Genomic DNA, 18,598 nt, shown 5'->3' with positions numbered 1-18,598 from the left:
ATCAAACTGCAGAGGCAATTTCCAAAATGCCTTCCACCTTTTTTCCCACAAACTTCAAGTGAATTATATGATACAAACTCACTTTTCTACTGCCAACATGGTGTCTTTTCTACCTTGTGCTAATGTCATCGTTTGCAGTGAATCGAAGAGCAAAAGAAATATTGTTTGAAACCTGCCTCTGTCTCTGTTGTCCCTAACTTCTCTCTCTCATTTAGTAAATCTCAAATTGGCGTGCTTCTCAGAACATGTCATTTTTCATGCCTGGCTCTTTAAGGTGCATATTGAATCCTGGGAGGCTTTCAGAGACATCTGGATAATATTCAAAAGTTTTTGCCTATGACATTTAGGTTTTAAACCACTGCCACATGGCTTGCTGGGATTTTGTAGTTTGGGAGGTATTGGAGGTATCTGACTCATGTTATGGCCCTGTCTTCATTGCTGACCAGCTATCTATGTGACCTTGGGCACATCACTTTACTCTCTGAATCTCAGAGGTTTTCTCATCAATATTATGGGGGCAATAATATTTGCCCCCATATCTATCTCATGCCTGATCTAGCTCAGAGGACTCTTGGGAAGAACAATCCAGATAAGGTACAGGGAAGCCCTTTGTAAGAAGAATGAAGTCTTAAACAAATATAAAAGATTCTCAAAAGAGAAAATTTAACTGGGATTATTACTTAATAGGTAGTCCTGAAAACTTGGCCCTTCTTTCCCAGATCAAGAGGTTTGTTGTCAGCTCACAAAATTGCACCGTGTGCTACCATTACTTTAATTCCTGCTTGTTGAATTTTTAAAAAAAACCCAAAGATCAAATTCGAAGGAAAAATGATATGAGTAGATATATTGCCTCAGTTTTCAGAATCCATAATAATATTAGCATAGGTTTAAGGAAACTTGGCAGGCTTAAAGTTTTGTTTTTGTTTTTTTTTTTTTTTTTTTTAGTATTAATGACACTAAATATAATGACTATGTTAAAGTAATCAGTAATATTACAAGTTCTGTTTGCAGCAAAACTAAAGTGAGAAAGTGAATTTCTCCCTGGATTTCAGATTCAGTTCTGCTTCAGTTGTGAACACAACTGCTCATAGCAAGGTAACCTGCTGTTCTTCTCATTTTAGAGGCAAGAACTAAGCCATATCTGTGAAAATATACAAAAGGACAACAGGCACATCCATCCTTTATTCTTTGATGTTTCTGTTTAACCGTCTCAGGGTTTCCCATCCTTGAGTGGTGTAGGGGCAGCTGATAAAGCCCCGATGATTTAGAAGCACACAGAATCCTGCTTTATATTATCATCTCGTCTAGCTGCTCCCATGTGATTAAATGACCTTTTTTTGCCATAGGAGCAGTTATACTGAGGAAGATGAACTTTCCCTTCCATCTGTGTGTGAAATGTTGTTCCTCCATATGCAGACTATCAGCCAAGAGAATGGCATTCTTTCCGGTTGTCAGGATATCATTGGCCTTTTTCCTCTGAAGAAGAGTCAATTCATAGCCTAGTATCAAGCAGAAAAAAAGAAAAATAAATACATCATGATGTTTCTGTACAATGGTAAGTTGGAAATGATATGAGTATATGTGAGTATGACTGTGAAGTTTAAAACTAGGGTAGATCTGGCTGCAAGCTTAAGTTTGAAAACTTTTTTTTCAGAAGTGAATTTGAGCTCCTGTAGTTACATCCAGGAAATACGAGCCATTACTAAGGCTGGGAATTGAGGGTAAGGCCAAAAAAAAAAAAAAAGAAAAGAAAAAAAGGTCTGGAAATGTAATTGTAATTGGGGAGGCCAAACGACAGAGGTTAAGCCCTGGGAAATGGAATGGCAAATCGGTGTCTGAGAATTCCTGGGCCTGTGGCAGGTCTCTTGCTGGACTCTGGCCATCAATGAACACTGCTCAGTTCTCATACTCTCCACATGGACCTGTTTTTAGGGAGGCTGAAGGAGGACTGAGCAGCAGCCGAGATTGTGAAGTTCAAGGAGACCCTCTCAGAGCATATGCCTCCTTCAAACTTACGAATCATGTAAAACCTTGATAATCTGGCAGTCCCAGTGCTGGCATTGAGGTAACCCTGGCAGTGAACTGACAACTGAAGATGCCTGCTCACTCTGATGGTTAAAACCAACCTGGAAAATGTACATGAGGGCAAAAATTTTGCCCTCATCACTATATCACCAGTGCCTAGAACATAGTGACTGTTCTATAAATGTTGGTAATAAAAATATTAATTAATGTTTATTACAAATAAACAAACAAACCTGGCTTTGATGGCTTTTAAAAGAAATAGCCTTAAAGTTCATAGAATAATATGAATACCTACAACATTCCAGAAGCTTTACCTATTTTATCTCTAGTCTCTCAAAGACTTTGCAAGGTTATATTTTTCCTAACATACAGAAAAGCTGAAAGAATATTATAGTGGACACTAGTATTCTGACTGCCTATATTCCATAAGTACCATTGTGTTCTCTTTGTATTATCACATGGATCTATCTATCTATTCATCCATTCATCAACGGAGGTTAAGTGTTTAATCCTCATTTTGTAAGTGAAGTCTCAACCAGGTAAGGTGGCTTATCCAAGGTCCCCCAGCTAGTAAGTAATAGAGCTGAAATTTGGACTTGGAACTATTGAACTGCATAACCTATGCCCACTCCACCACGCTGTGTGGACCTTTGTGATCACTGTGTTGCAACATAAGTTAAAGCAAGTAAACTGGAGGGTGGGTTGAAATCGACTGAGAGGTTGAAGGTACTAGTGCTGAAATCAGAGGAACATCCTAGGAAGGGCTAACTTAGCCTTTGACCTCAGTATTACAATGTGTAAATAGCAGACTAATGCAGGAGGGCAAGGATCTATACATTCTACATCATATGTTAAAGAGGAAGAGATAAATCATTACAGGGTATTCTTTTTAAAAATTAATTAATTATTGTTTTTCGCTGTGCTGGATCTTTGTTGCTTCATGTGGGCTTCTCTAGGTGCAGAGAGAGGGGTCTACTCTCTAGCTGTGGTGCATAGGCCTCTCATTGTAGGGGTTTCTCTTGTTGCGGAGCACGGGCTCCAGGCACCGGGGATTCAGTAGTTGTTACACGTGGGCTTAGTTGTCCCGCAGGATGTGGGATCTTCTCAGACCAGGGATTGAACCTGTGTCTCCTGCATTGGCAGGTGAATTCTTAGCCAATGTGTCACCAGGGAAGTCCTTCTACAGGGAATTCTTGTTATTGTTTTTAAGAAAGCAAGTTTCATGCCATGCCATAGACCCAGCATAGACTCAGCTTATTGTCTCACCATTTCTGTAGATTCATAGCCTAGTATAAAAATTGAATATGATATAACAGAACATCAAGAATAGATTAGATTAGATTTCATATACTTTGTTTACTAAGGCAGGGAAATATGTAATACAGTTCAGAAAGATTTCCATAGAAAGGATTGACACAGGTTTTCAACAGGGAAAAATGAATACTAAACCCCCCTGAAAGTTTATTACCATAATTTCCAAACAACAAAGTAATTTGTTAGGCCCATGTATACTGAGATTTAGGTAAACATAGTCTCTTACCTTTAGTACTTTACAATCTTAAAGAGTCAACATCAAAGCCTCAGTTATTTAAAAATTTTAATGACTTAATTACAAAAATCTCTAATTTAGATTTTTGGAGATAAAGAAAACACAAAGGAAGTATGTCTGTTTATATTTCTACTCTTGCAATATTGCTTACAACAAGCATTACTGTGCTGCTCATTAGGAGAAAAATTAGATTTTAATTGTTGTACACAATACTTTGATTAAAGAGAGTGCTAAGGAATCAACAAATATACCTTGAGAATCTCCTATGAAGCCATTTCTGGGGTCTGTGTTGTGGATGCATTCAGCCTTTCATTCCATAAATAGGTACTGGGGGCCTACTATATCCTAGGCACTGCTCTAGATTCTGGGTACAGAAGTGTAAGAACTCTTCCTTCAAGGAGTTCACAATCTTAGAGACACAGACTGTCAGAGGTGGAAGGAACCTTGGAGAGCATGAAGTCGGCCATCCTCAATTTACAGTTAAGGAGGCTGTGATTCAGAGATGTGAAGTTGCATATTCAGGGTCACAATGCTCAGAGAGGCAGGACGAGAATGAGAAACCAGTGCTTTTGACTGCTGCTCCTCTGCTCCTTCGATTATTCCAATCTATTTGGGAAGATAGGGTACTCTCATATGAAACAACTTCAGAACGATATGAGACAAAAAGCTGCTAACAAACCATATGGTATTAAGCATAAGTTTAACAGCAGTTAGGGAAGGACTGGAGACATCCAACAGAGCTTAAATCTTCTGAGTAATGACATGCAATTTATTTATGGCAGGGGAGACTTGCTGTACTTCTGACATGAGAATGAATGAGATGAAGGCATTCCAAGGAGACTACTTCCCTCTGGATCTTATCATCTTGTTTTGTTTTGGTATGTTTGCTATGTTTTTGTACACAGGCAAGCGTCTCTTTCATTTACAACAGAAAACATGACATAAATTAGGGGGGAAATAATGGATATAATAAAACATGAAGGTTGTGGAGATCAACCTCCATTCTGTAATTTACACCAAGTTCTACTGAGGGGCAAAATCTCATGCAAACCATATTTCCTGTCTTCTGAGTATTACTTGAATAAGAGTGAGCCAAAGAAGAAGAGTGTTCCTATGGGATAATTTTTGTAGGAGAAATCTTTTAGTTACACATTTATCCTCACATGGGCTACCTATTATTGGAAAGTTTTTATGCCTTGTGAATAGGAATTCCCTATAATTAGGGAATGTGGGAATTTATTTTTGTAAAGAAAAGCATTTCAGAGCTTGATTTAAAAACATTTACTCAGTGACTACCATGGGCCAAGGCACTGTGTACATACTTAGCATAATACTTCTCAAACAGTTTGTAGTGAAGGGTCAATTTATTTAATATTATTTTTCTTTTCTGATATTAATGTGAACTCCTGATCATCTAAAGCTCAAAAGTCATGATAGAGACAAAAAGGTAAACAGACATTTACCCAATGTGGTAAATGCAGTGGTCACCCCAGGTTTTGGTACAGCAAGTGTAGCAGCCTCTGGGCTTGGTTGGTAGGGGATGGAACCATCTAGCACTTCTCTTCCCCTCCTTTGGCTGCAGGCCCCAACCGTACTGCCTCTGAACAACACAGTTTCTAATAGGTAGACTTTACAATGGCTATAGAGTTAGCAGTGGGGTGATGGCCTTTACTTATGAGATGCTACTGTTGAAATTCCCCTAGACTTGGTACTGTGGCTGAGGCTTGGGAAGTCAGATGGACGAGGCCACTCAAAGTATGAACTGCTGTCCGTGGTGGCTGTTGACTCCCTCCCATATGTTGTTGGGAGCTCAGGGAGCTCTGGGGGTGGGAAAAGGCCTTGAGAGAAGCAAACATGTGAGCGGTCAATGGTTAGAGGTCAACTATTGACCTATTGGGCACCCAGGCTCCAGAGCAAAAAGACCCAGAAAAAACTTAGCAAATTTACTTATAGATTCTACACAGCATACATCCAAATAAACATATTACCTAAACCATTGAGTTTTGGGGGACACAATAATTCAAAGCAAAACAAAGTATTCACGAATTGCCATGTGACACCTAAAGCCATGCCTCAGGCGTCACCACTCTTTCCATTTAAAGCTACCATCTTCTCAATCACCTAACTACAAGCTCCTTAAATTTTAGTAGAAAACTGATTATCTTACGCAATAGAGACAAAATGTTAGATATACATTTATCTGCCCAATCAAAAAAAAATCAATGGACTAGGGGTATGAAGAAATATGTTAGGAATCTAGATCAATATCCTTTATACATATGAAGACAGAATGGAATAATTTCTTATTTGCAGCAATAAACATGATGCCACAAATAAAAATTTCAATAGTTGTTTTCAAAGTCTTGAACTCTAACTTACAAGAACCTCAGGATATTTTGTGGATTTAGTGAGGGCAAAGTATAGTCCTGGTCTGGGGAGAGGCTATCCATCCACAACTCATAATGCAGGCATCTCAGCTGGGTCTATTAATTTTCCACACACATGGAGCCAAATTCTGCCTAGGATTATTATGCAATTTTCAAAATGGCTTTAAGTCTTTCAACTTACAAAGTTACCATTTACATTGCACTGGCCTGCTGGCTGGGATGAATGAATGAACACTCTTTCCCAAAGGACCATAATTCATTCTCTGATCATAGCTTATACATTTGGGAGAATTGGGATCAGTGTGCCTGGCGCCTCCCCTCCCCTCCGCCCCACAAAGGAGTCATACACTGCAAGAGAAGGAGACAAAGTGGCTGTGTGCCATAGAGCACAGAGGTGTGGCTAGGGAGGTGTTGACTGTGAGCAGCACCAGTCTAACATATAAGCAACTGTCTGCATGATGTGATTTCAGGTGTACCAAAAAAGGCCTCATTGCCCCTCAGTTTAAACACTCCCTTCCCACTAGCAAATGCCTCGAATTCCACAGTTTTTAGAGCCCTGTTCCTTTGGTTTAAAGCTTTGATCCCTGTGAAAATACCCCCTACCCTGGGTGGGCAGCCCCATTGTACCCCATCAACCATATACACTGTGAGCGGATGAGTTTTAAAATTTCTGTTCAGAAAGGAGGTTTTGAGGGTGGTGTGAAGGGGAGAAGATACTGTGTGCCTCAGAGGAATGGGGTGGGGAGAGCATCACCTGGAAGGGGGGTGGTGGCAAGGGGAACTGGGCCCAAAACAAACCATGTGTGCGTGTGTGGCCGTATGCATGGCTATATATGAGCCCCTCCCATGGCGGCAGCTGTTGAACACCCTTTCTTAACCCTCTCCCAGAAACCTTGATTTATGCTGCTTTTGGAGTCATAGAACCAGACTCTCCTCCCAGCTACAGCAAGATAATAGCTGCTGGCTACAGCTGGGAATTCTCGAATTCTTTCAAACTAGAGACTAGGAACGAAAGGTGAAGAAAAGTTCTTCTGGGCCTGCTGTGCTAGGTAGCCTTCCTCTGAGGCCCAAAGAGGAAAATGGGGCCCAGTGGTGTTATCTAAATGCTTCCAACTGGGCCTGAAAGCACAGAGCCATGAATTGTGGAAAGTGAACACTGGTGCTCAATCAGCACATCCTTTTGTGTTTCTAGACTGATTGTTTCTCTTTGTCTTTTCCAGCTGAAGAGTAAGGATGAGTCATTGGCCTGACTTCGAAAATAAGGAAGGGAGCCCTGAAAAGTAAGATGGTTGTTTATGTAAAAAGAAAAATAAAACCCAATCTTAATTCATAGTCACCCATCTTGGCAATATATAGCAGATAAAGTAACAGCTTTAACAGTTTGGTAAAGGAACGGGATTTTGTCAGTAAAACTCGACACACCGGACACTGGCAGAATGGACAGCTGTCCAGAGTGTCCCTGCAGTCTGTCCTGACCAAAAGCCTATTCTTCAGTGCCTATTCCAGGGCCTGAAATCCCACTGGCAGAGTCTTAGCTTGGGGACTGAAACGTTAGAAAGTCTTTGGGAGTCACTTATTACAAAAATGCAACCACTCCTTAAGCCTAGCAAGTTTTATTAATCCTACCTTGCTGCTGCTGCTAAGTTGCTTCAGTTGTGTCCGACTCTGTGCGACCCCATAGAAGGCAGCCCACCAGGCTCCCCCGTCCCTGGGATCCTCCAGGCAAGAACACTGGAGTGGGTTGCCATTCCCTTCTCCAACTCCTTAGGTCGGCTTAAAGCCCTCAAGTAGCTGCTTGTAGGGGGAGCAGAAACTTTAAGGCCAAAACCTTAAATATTTGCCAAAACCTCAGGGTGAGTTTGCTTATGACCGAAGTCCAAATTCTACTCTTTCACATACCACCACGCAAGTTTTGCTAAATCCTCATATTCTCAGTACTATTAAAAAATTTTAAAGCTAACTCACAGTTTTATTTAAGTTAATTGATCATAGTATTGTCTACTAACTTTGTCTTAATGAAATCATGGGTTGGATGTAGTACTATGCATGTTCATACATTTCTGATCCACATTACAACAAAAATTTATTTAAAAACAAAACAAAACTTCACTGGTCCACATACCACCAGAGATTCACACATCTCACTTAGGGAAGCACTGCCCTAATTGCTTCCCTGGTTCATATAAAGTATATTAGATACAAAAGTATATATTAAAAATAAGTCATAGTCCCTCTGTTCAAGGTACTCAATACCCAGTAGTTGAAAACAACTGTTGCCTTTGTAGTTAGTTGCATGAGCTCTGGAAGATCATGAATTTATGGGAGGTCATGTCTTCCTCTGCGAGGTCATGAAATTCAATCAATGCTTGCCTTCCAATCTGCCCTTTGGTCACAGGGCTCCACAGGTGGAACATATCAAACTCACCAGCCAAATTATGACTCTTAATTGGTGTTTCTTTTAAAGTGGATATGTCATTTGTCAAATGTTCAATGCAGGCGCAGGCCTAGCCCCAGGCAAAATTATGAAGTAGGAGAAGAATGCCAGAGACGTAGGCCGCACTCAAATGTTTGTTGAAAAAAGAATGAATGAGCCTTCCGTCCTTGAATCCCTCTCTCCCAACCCCCACATCTACTCGGTGCCTTTTAAATTCTATCTCCTAAATATCTCCAGTAGTGTTTTCCCTTTCCAAGTCTCCTCTGCCACAGGACTTTATCATTTCTTGTCTGGATTATTTTCACAGCCTCTTAACTTGCTTCCAATCTGCTTCCTTCTCCAAGCCAATCCCCACAATGTTGCTGTAGAGATATTTTCATAGGGCAAACAAGATCATATCACCCCTCTGCTTAGAAGTTCCTTCAGTGCTTCCCCAGGCTCCTTTACATGGTTTGGGGACTCATAATCTGACCCTTGCTTACCTCTGCTGCTTTAGCTTCCCTAACTCCCCGGCCTGAGACCCTTACTTGCACCTCCCATCATCCAACTGGGTCATGCTCTCTCCTGTCAGAATCTTTGTTCACATTGCTTCTTTTCCCCTGACACCCTCCCCCCATTTTCTTTTCTCACCTCAACTCCTACTGGTCTTTCAAGCCTGAGTTTAGGATATCACCTCTTCTGGGAAGCTTTCTGTGACTTGCCTTCTCGCCCCTTAGAACTTTGCATTTGCCCCCATGTTAGCACTTACCACATGCTGGGTTGACATTTTTCTGTTTGGTTGTCTTTCCCACAAGACCCGTAGATCTTTGAGGTCAGGTACCAACGGTTAATCTTTGTATCTCATTGTTTGTACCTCACAGTGTCTGGCACGTAGCAGCAATTCAAATATTTGTCATTGAATGAATGAATGAGCCCCTCAGTCACCTACCTTTCCTTTGTCTCTCTTCTCAGCCCACAAGTTCTGGCACACAACCTCTTCCTCCATGGCCTGGCACTCACTGCAGAATTCCTGGGGTGGAGGCTCTCCTTTTCCTTTCTTTATCTGAACCTGCTTCTCCCTAGATCAGAGACAACAGGATCAGATGGTAAACTAATTCACACTGAGGTGTTAAGTCATTTCATTATACAAATACTTATTGAGTTCCTACTATGTGCCAGGCATTGTGCTAAGGTGTGTGTGAGCCACTAGAAAGAATATGGGAGTTAAAGATCCCTACTTATGGGTAATGACTAAATGCATTTCTCCTCTGACAGGTATTTGATTTTCAAAGAACCGGATTTCAAATGATGAAATTTAAGCAGGAGAGGTGGGATTTGGGGTAGGAGACCTCTCAAACAGGCTAGCTCTGGCTCAATGAATTTGCTGTGTGAAACGGTTTTCTAATGAATTAGGCTGACTTTAAGCCTCAGGTTATCTTGTTGTCACCAGTTGTGCTTTGCTTCATGAAGGGTCACCAGGGGCTACCTTACAGGAGACATTCTTTTAACATCCTGGGATCAGGTGCCTTATCTGACTTTGTGTGCTTCTATTAAATTAAACCCCACGGGCTGTCAGATTTTTAGTTATAGTATTCAAAGATGAGGCAGGTGTGAACCTACCCCCCTTCGCCAGCGGTCCCCAGCTGCCCTGAATGTGACTCTTTGTGGGGTAGGTTTGTGAGCTGCGTTGGGAAAAAGAATCGAGGGAAGCCCCTCAGAAAGCAGGAAGAAGAGGTGGATTTTGTGCGGAGGAGGAAGACCTCTTGGGAAGCTCTGGTGGCCAGAGACGAGCTGGACCTGGCTGGGGGGGTGGGTACCGAGGCCAGGGACCTCCACGCACCCCAAGGAAGGATGGAGAGGTTGCAAAAATCCTAAAGGAAAAAGCCCACTCGGCTGTAGGCCAATGAGCGGCGGGAAGGAGGAGTGAGGCTGGGGAACTTCTCTCAGAGCCAGTCAGAGGGGACGGCTGCTGGGAAGCCAATCAGCGCGCCCGAGCCTGCAGCCCCTCTGCAGTAGTTATGCCAGAGCGCCCTGTGTAGAGCGGCGGCGAGCCGGCAGCTGGGCTGGGCGGCCAGGAGCCACCGCACGCGCTCCGCGTCCTCCTCTCGCGCGGCTCCTGCGGGATCCCAACACTGCGGTACCCCAGCAGTTCCCGCAGCCCCGCGCCCGCAGGCTGGCCACGCGGCCACCACCGCCCCCTGGCCGCGCTGTTCGCCTCGCCCCGCCCCGACCGGTCCCTCCTCGCCCCGCCCCAATCCGGTCAGCCCCGCCCCGCCCCGAGCCACCAAGCAGTTCCCGCCCTCGCCCAGCGCCCAGGTAGCTGCGAGGAAACTTTTGCAGCGGCTGGGTAGCGGCACGTCTCCAGCTCCTTAGGGCCACTGCTAGGCTTGCCGCGTCCTGGGACCTCTCTCGCCCCCGCTTCCACTCTCCCACTCTCTCCTCGCTCCCCTCGAAGCAGGATGGCAGGGACCGTGCGCACCGCGTGCTTGGTGGTGGCGATGCTGCTCAGCTTGGACTGCCCGGGACAGGCGCAGCCCCCGCCGCCGCCGCCGGACGCCACCTGTCACCAGGTCCGCTCCTTCTTCCAGAGACTGCAGCCCGGACTCAAATGGGTGCCTGAAACCCCGGTGCCAGGTGAGGAGTCGTCCCTCGCGCATTCCCTGCGCCGGGCGGTGAGCCAAGGGGCGCATGGTGGCCGTAACCCGAGCGCGCTAGCCCCGCGGGGCCGCGATCGTGAGCCCAGCGCCTGAGTACCTGGGAGTGGTCCCCGCGCTCGAGCCCGGCCAGGTCTCCCGAGGAAGAGAAGAAGGGTATATGTGGACCGTGTCCGCATCTCCCAGGCTCGCTGGGCTGTCAGCGAAGATGCGAGTGGTTGAAACGGCGAGCATGGCCTTCTAGCGGGCGCCCATTTTTGGGGGAGGGGGGCAGGGCGGGAAGGCTGGAGTTGGTTCTCCTAGCCTCGGCGAACTGGCGCCGCACATCCGAGCTGGTGCCGCGGGAATTTGCCACCCTCGCTCACACTTACATGCCAGAATTTCAGCCTCAGCTGGACCGCGGCTCCAGCCATTCTTTCCCCAACCTGCCCTCACGCCCTCCTTTCTGCAGCCTGGGTTCCCAAGGCTCGCGGGCCCAAGTGCAAGCAAAGTTGAGGACAGATCTCCGAATCCGCAGTGACAGGTAAAGACACGCGGAGGGAAACTTTTGAGTAGGAGGGTCCCCCAAATGAGGAGGACTGAGCCTTTTCCCTTCAAAACAGCGTCTCTTCTCTAGGCTGGCAAAATCGTTTCCAAAACCATGCTGCTGGCCGGGGGAGCAAGAGTCCAAAGATGATTTAACTCCTCCCCTTCTCAAATTCATCTGCCTTCTTGACAGGCTGGACCCTGAAGGGAAGATGATTTTAGGTGGAGGAAAGTTTCTGAACGCTTGCCTTTTGTTCAGCACAATCAGATCGTGTTGTAAGGGCATATTTTAACCTTCCCTGAGCGCTGCCGCTGTCAACAGATGAATATTAATGGCCTTGTGTGATTGACTGTCCCACGGTTGGAGTCCTAAAAGCCTGCCTTAGAATCCAATTAGGACAAGTTGCTACACTGACAATGCAGGCAAGAAGAGTCGGCTTCAAACAGGTTAATTTATCAGAGGTGCGCTCTAAGAAACGGCTGGTTGTATTCACAAACCGTAAAACGTTTGTGGCCTCCGAGGTCTCTTCACCACCCATGCATCCACCAAGGCGCGCGTCCCGCGCTTCCGAGGGATCAGGGAGCAGCCCTCGCCAAAACTTGGCTCGTGGCTCTCAGCAAGTCAGGGAGGCGGGCCTGCTGGTTGGGCCAAGTTGTGAATGCGATGCGCGCCCTGTGGGCGCTGCCGGCGAGCGTTCACTAGCGGGAGGTTACCTAGGCAGCCAGCGCGCCCTCAGCCTTTTCTTTAGGTGGATGAAAAGAGCCAAGCGAGCCTGCTGTTTAGTTGCAAAGGTGATTGGTCACCCTTTTTGGTGACTGAAATGCATTTGCGCATATGTTAAATATTGCTTTGCAGGATTTTGCTCTATGGGAGGGTAAAACTACCTCTTCCACTGTTAAGTGTTAATAACATAACACGTGGGCGTGTGCAGGAGCTGTAAGGGGCAACCTATGAATCAGTTCCACAGAGCTGAAACAGCGGGCGGATCTCTCTCCCCTCGAAGTGCCGTCCTTGGTAATTAGATTGCTAAGGCCAGAGACATGCTTTTGTTGATAATGTAAAAATTGGTCCTCGCAGGATGAGCCCCCACAAGATGAATGGGTCCAAGGTTGGGGCTGGGGCCACACTGGGCGGATTTGAAGCCAAGGAGTAAAGATTGTACTTAAAAGAGGAAAAAAGACCAGAGGGAATGCACAGATCCTCATTTAGCAACCCCCCTCTACAGAAACTCAAATAGGCCCTCACCCTCCCTTGCCCTCCCCCAGATCTCTGGCTGCCTGCCTCTTTGCAGCATCTGTATAGAAGTATTGGGAGGGCCCACACACCGTGTGTATGAGATTTGGCCTGGGCTCCCTCCTTCCAAGTTCCCTTACTCCTGGCCTAAGGATGGCCATATTCCATGTAGAGAACAGAGACTTGTGATGGAGATTTTTCATTTTCCTCAAGTATCTCCCAAACTCTATAGGAAAAATCATGTTCCGAGTATCTTTACCATATAAACCCAGCGTTCTCTACTTCACTTCTATTTAACAAACATATGCCCTGTTGAGGACTTTCTATATGGCAGGCACTGTTCTGACTCACCCTGGAGCAAAGCCAAACTTCAAATATGGTGGATGATACCCACACAGCTACCATATAGCCTGGATTTTCTGGGGGCCGTGCAGATTTCCAATACCCCTGGCATAAAACCATGTGTCCCAAACTTTAGTTGGGCAAATAAGGTCTTTGTAGATACAGAAAGCATGGTGAAAATCCTAATGTCCGTGTGTGGAAAGAGCTCATCAGTATTTCAGAGAAGAGATGATAATGGCGGACTTAAATACAATGGCAAGTGCATAATTTCAAAATGAATAAATGTGTGATTTGCCGCTGTCATTCAGTGGTTGGAAATTGAAAAAGAGCTGCAAAGTACTTGATAGTTATGAACCATCATGATGACCGCTTGACATTTTTTTCCCTATCTATATTTTAAGCCATGTTCAGTTTGCCCACTCCACTGTATTAACTGCATTAAAGCTTTCTTTGTCCCAGATAAAATGAGATTTGGTCACAGTAAGGAGAAATCCTCAAGAATGTCCTGTGTCACTTAGGGGGAGCATTTGGGATTGACTGCTAACTTCGACCATTAGCAGAATTGGGTTAGACTGGAGAAGGTACATTTCTTATGCTAATATGGATGAGACTAAATAGCATTTGAAATCGGCCAGCCTAAATAAATCACTGGTGCTGAAGGACTACACTAGACTTCCACAAAGCTGATCTAAAGCCTTACAATCTCGTGTTCCCGTTTTTTTTAGTGTTCAAACACACAGGATAGCAATTCTAAATGGCATGTCCCCCAAATCCATAGATCTTTTCATACCCCACTCTTTTTTTTTAAAAGGATTTGTAACTTGGAAAGCACCACAGATGGAAACCAGGCACACAGTTAGCATTTGGCAGAAAAATCCATATAACTGACTTTCAGTGCAGCTCTTTTGCCCTTATTTAATTTAGAAAAATTCAGAAAAAAAGCCAATGAGCTCATAAGTCTAGATGTTTATTTTGTTTTGCTTAACCTACCCACAGGCGCAATCAAGAATGGATACAATTTTAGGCAAGGAAAGTGAGCTAGTAATCAGACAATGATGTTTCCAATTGTCTCAAGGGAATGTTACAGAAGTCTGAAAAAAAATTCCTCTAAACAAAAATCAAGTGTAATTCACTTTATGAATGCCATATACCACTTTTGGAGGGGGGTGGTGGTGGTGAAGGGAATGGATGGAAATGAGAAAAACAAACCGTGGTAGTGTTGCAACTCCCAGAAGATTGAGGAATCTTGCCTTAGAGGGCCTTGGAAAGTTCAAGAACCAATCCAGAAGGCCAAATGCCTGTATGGGTAAAAGGCAGCCTTGAAGAGCCAAAATCTACTTGGAGTTTCTCAAAATAGATGAAACAACATAAAAATAAAAATCAACATTCTTGAAAAGAGAGAGTTTGGTATTTGTTGCTGTTGTTTTAAAGTATGAGAACTAGCGATCTCATCCGGGTTGCCAGCTGTGGCTCCCCAATTAGTTGGAAGCTGTTAGTGGTGCTAAAGCTGGGAGACAGAATAAGTGAGGCATGGGAGAGTTTCTCTCCCCTGAGATTGCACTAGACATTTGAGTGAGCAGGTGATTTGTTGAAACTTTGGAAAAGTCGTATTACCATGTGCTAACTTGGACTAGTTTGGCGAACTTGCTCAGATGTGGTCTGAATATATTTATTACTAATCCTGATTATCGGTAACGGGATGTACTTAGAGGGAAGCATCAGTCTGATTGAGGAGATGGCTGATGATCGGTGGAGCACCTTGGCTTGAAAGGAGTCTCAGATTGCCTGCTCCTTGGCAGGCTCTCTTGTTAGGTGTTGGGGGGTGCCCAGAGGAAGAAGACATAGTCTCTTTTGTCAAGGCGCTCACAGTCTAGTGGGGGAGCATACGAGTAAACAGGCTTCTCAGGAAACTTGTAGGATTAAATAGGGTGAAAAGGGCTAGAAAATACCTTCAGGAAATTAGCTGAAATGGTCACAATAGCCAGCCTGGTCAATGGGAAAAAAAAAAAAAAAAACTGAAGAGATGAAGTGGGAGATAGGGAGAGGTCGCTTAATAGGGCCGCCATCTTAAAAAGAGTTTTCTTAATTCTTGGAGCAAATTCTGTTTGTAAGCATTAGGAAATACAGGCATAAGAAGATTTCGATGGCTGTTAGATGACACAGATGGTGTCAGTTTGGCAATGTGGTTTTTTTCTTATGGGCTGGTAGGTTGTATCCAATGTTTTGATGCAATATTTTTGAGCATTCTGCTGCTTCCATCTTTAGAGTTGCAATGTTTGCTGTTCACTGTAGCCTAGAAAGAGGCTGCTTATTACCAACCTGGGAGAAAAGAGGTCCGGATTTGTCTGCTACGAGAAAAGACAGAAAATATGTTTTCTCCTTAAATGGCAGCTATCAATAGGACCACGCCAACTCTAGTGTTTGATGCATATACAAAAGCATGGGTCTTAAGAGGTATCTTATTACTCATTTCTAAGAAAATTGAAGATAATCACTTATAACTTGTGCACATGATACATCATTTGGAAAGAATTTCACTGGGGATCATATTGCTCAACTGAAAAGTTCTGGCATGCTGAATTTGTACATTTTTGTGAATGCTTCCTTTTACTCTGATCTCTAGCTTTTTTTCTGCATATGGTTATTTGTATGTTTTAGATTATAAGCTCCTTAAAGGGAAAGCACTGCATTTGATGCAGTGTGGAGCCCAATGCTAAGAGTACCATAGCATGTTTCGTAAATAATAGATAATACACTTTCACTTTTCACTTTCCTGCACTGGAGAAGGAAATGGCAACCCACTCCAGTGTTCTTGCCTGGAGAATCCCAGGGACGGGGGAGCCTCGTGGGCTGCCGTCTATGGGGTCGCACAGAGTTGGACATGACTGAAGCAACTTAGCAGCAGCAGCATTTTTAGATCATTATGTATTCTTTGATGAAACTCTCAAATCCTTTCTTAAGCTATATGTCATCTTACTTAAAGTCTAAGTCCAAATTTTTATGAGACATATTGGGGTATGTGGACAAACTTCAAGCTGCATATATTTTGACTGGAGACTGATTCAGGCTTACCTCAGTTAGCTGGCGACTCTTACCATCAGGCAGGGCTTATTAAGGTTGAGATTAAGGTTGAGTACTCAGAGAACAAATTGAAATTAGCAACATTGTTATGACTGGCTTAGTATCATTAAAGATCAACAATTATTATAGCACATAAATTGTAAGACATCTCTTAAATCAAACTCTCTTTGATTTAATGTCAGCTAGACCTTTCTCACTAATGTTGACATTACTATATTTGGGAGTTGAGCTATAACACATGCATGGACCTGTTGAAGTACCTCACAGGTTTCTGTAACCTGGAATCAGAATTTGTGCACAGCCTCAATTCCAGAGATCACACCAGGAGCCAGCATCTCATCAGCCCTAGCTGAACTTCTAAGCGGGTTCAGTGTTTTTTGTTAATCTAAGGTCTAATGGAAAGTGTGTGCTGAAAAATCTCCCCTCTTTTGCCCATGTTTAGCAAGTTGTCAGGCTTGAAACAGGATCCCGAGGACTCCATTAAGCAATGAGTACCAGAAAATAAGAGTCCAAGTCATGGGCCCCCAACTGGCTTTAGAAAGAGCATAAAGTAATGGGAGTTTATCTCCTGAAACATAATGACAGTAAAAATGTGATTCACAAAGCATCCTGAAGGTGAGCATTATCAGCAGAGAAAACGTGCCTTTTGAAATGCTGTGTGTGAGTGGAAAACGCTCACTCGAACGTTATAGTCTGACTTGAATGCCTGGTGAACAGACAATGTAAAGATTTACTTCTCTTCTTCAGATTAGGCCAGTTGAATATTAATTATCCAAGTGCTAATTATTAAAAATACTCGTTTGCCATTTTTAAATAAAAATGAATCCAGATTGATTAACAGGGAACGCATTTCCATGTTAAAGCCTTATTTGAGAGTTTGTATGTTTTTCTCGTGAATAAAAAGGAGTCAATGTTAGGACTAAAATGTGTTGCTAGTGTTCTGAACAGTTAATTACGTCTAGTAGCTGAAATTGCATTTATATGCTAGATTAGTAAATCTACTAAGCTCTTTGAAGTATACTTAATAGGCTTATATTGATAAATAATTGATAGGAAGACAGATAAAATACAAGCGAAAGTGGCAGTAAAAAGGGACAGAGAAGTTAAAGCGATTGTAAATGAAAGCTCCACCCACTGGATTCCAACCATTCACCTGAAAGTTGAAAGATGTACATTTCTCAGAAGTGGAAACTTTGAGTTTTCAGTATTTTTCAAAATTTACACAATGAAGCATGCATTTATTTCTTTCAATTTCAGCAAAACTTTAGAATTTTAATTGGCTTTTTTGAATCTGCCTTTTGAATATAAGTTTATTACTGGAAAATTAGAAATCCTGATTATGGTATCTTTAAGGTATGTGTTCGTAATTATTTATATCTCCTTACTAGATTGTGATTTTCTTAGGGTTATAGGGGCTGTGTTTTATCTTTGTATCCCCAGTGTCTAGCATAGTGCATAGTACAAATAACAGGTACTCAATAAAATTTGTGGGCTAAATAAATAAATGGAATTATAAATGTATTGTAACCATAAAATTTCCATAAACCATTATTTAAGTAGTTGATTCATTTTTACTAATATACTAAAATTTCTAAAAAAGGAACTACTTTTTAAGGTCCAAAATCCATTTGTTGCCTATAGGTAAGTGATAAAGGACATTGGTTTAATGCATTTGGCTGTACTATAACTCCCTGGGAAAAGTAGAATAGCCAAGACTTACAAGAGGTAAGTGGTTTGTACTTGTTTACAAGGTTATTTTAAGTAGTTAAAAATAAATTTAATACGTCTACATGTACATAAATGCATACATTTAACTTCACTTTACAGATCTGTAGTGTGAAAATAATGCAACTGGTATCAGTTACAGAAACATATACTAAATGTATATCCGTTTTTCTTCAGTGTTTGCTGCATCTTACTTAAACATCAAGCTTCATAAATGTACATCTAAAAGGACATAATTCAAAGTGGGTTTTCAGCCATGGGAATTTTATTGAAGTAGTATAAAGGGCCTTATGAAAGTCCTCTTAATTTCTGTATGCATTAGGGCATCCTTTTAAAGTTGGCTAGCAATGTTCTTGCAGATACAGGCCCAAGTAGTATAGAGGGGAAAAGAGAAAAAGATTATGATTGTTTAAAAATAATATTAGATTTGAATAGTTTCCTTCTTAATTGTGATTCTGTTCTCTGTCTCCCAAACTCTGCATACTGGTACTTCCAGTGTGTATCATGGCATCCTAGGATTCTCCATTGCTCTTTGTCAAATTTTGGTTTGGATGATTGAAGCTGAGGGAAGCATGGTGGAGCCAGGAAAAGTTAGGGTGACAGATACAAGGAGGAGGTAAAAAGCCCTCCCTCTGGTATGTATCAAAAAGTTAACTCACACGT

General features: G+C 42.9%; 1 protein-coding gene and 1 long non-coding RNA gene across 7 annotated transcripts in view; one reads left to right on the top strand and one right to left on the bottom strand.

Moving 5' to 3' along the window:
• Positions 1-1,163: 1,163 nt before the first annotated feature.
• LOC129639891 (uncharacterized) lies at positions 1,164-10,597 on the bottom strand. Of its 2 annotated transcripts, none has more exons than XR_008708648.1 (3): positions 9,995-10,597; positions 9,324-9,453; positions 1,164-1,499 (listed from the first exon to the last, which is right to left on the bottom strand). It is a non-coding gene; the product is annotated as an uncharacterized LOC129639891 (long non-coding RNA). The 2 variants fall into 2 exon arrangements; XR_008708647.1 differs by having other exon boundaries at positions 10,215-10,597.
• Positions 10,598-10,728: 131 nt separating this feature from the next.
• Positions 10,729-18,598, top strand: part of GPC3 (glypican 3) — a 460,817-nt gene continuing 452,947 nt past the window's right edge. The window contains exon 1 of one of the 5 annotated variants that reach the window (XM_055565181.1): positions 10,729-11,008. In XM_055565181.1, coding sequence (XP_055421156.1) covers positions 10,834-11,008 — 175 coding nt within the window. In that variant the 5' untranslated portion in view covers positions 10,729-10,833. The remainder of the gene's footprint in view (positions 11,009-18,598) is intronic. The other 4 variants (XM_055565182.1, XM_055565179.1, XM_055565178.1 and 1 more) reach the window with 4 other exon arrangements.

This window comes from Bubalus kerabau, chromosome X, assembly GCF_029407905.1.
Source record: "Bubalus kerabau isolate K-KA32 ecotype Philippines breed swamp buffalo chromosome X, PCC_UOA_SB_1v2, whole genome shotgun sequence".
Lineage (NCBI taxonomy): Eukaryota > Metazoa > Chordata > Mammalia > Artiodactyla > Bovidae > Bubalus > Bubalus kerabau.
This window is presented reverse-complemented; position numbering and strand designations above follow the sequence as displayed.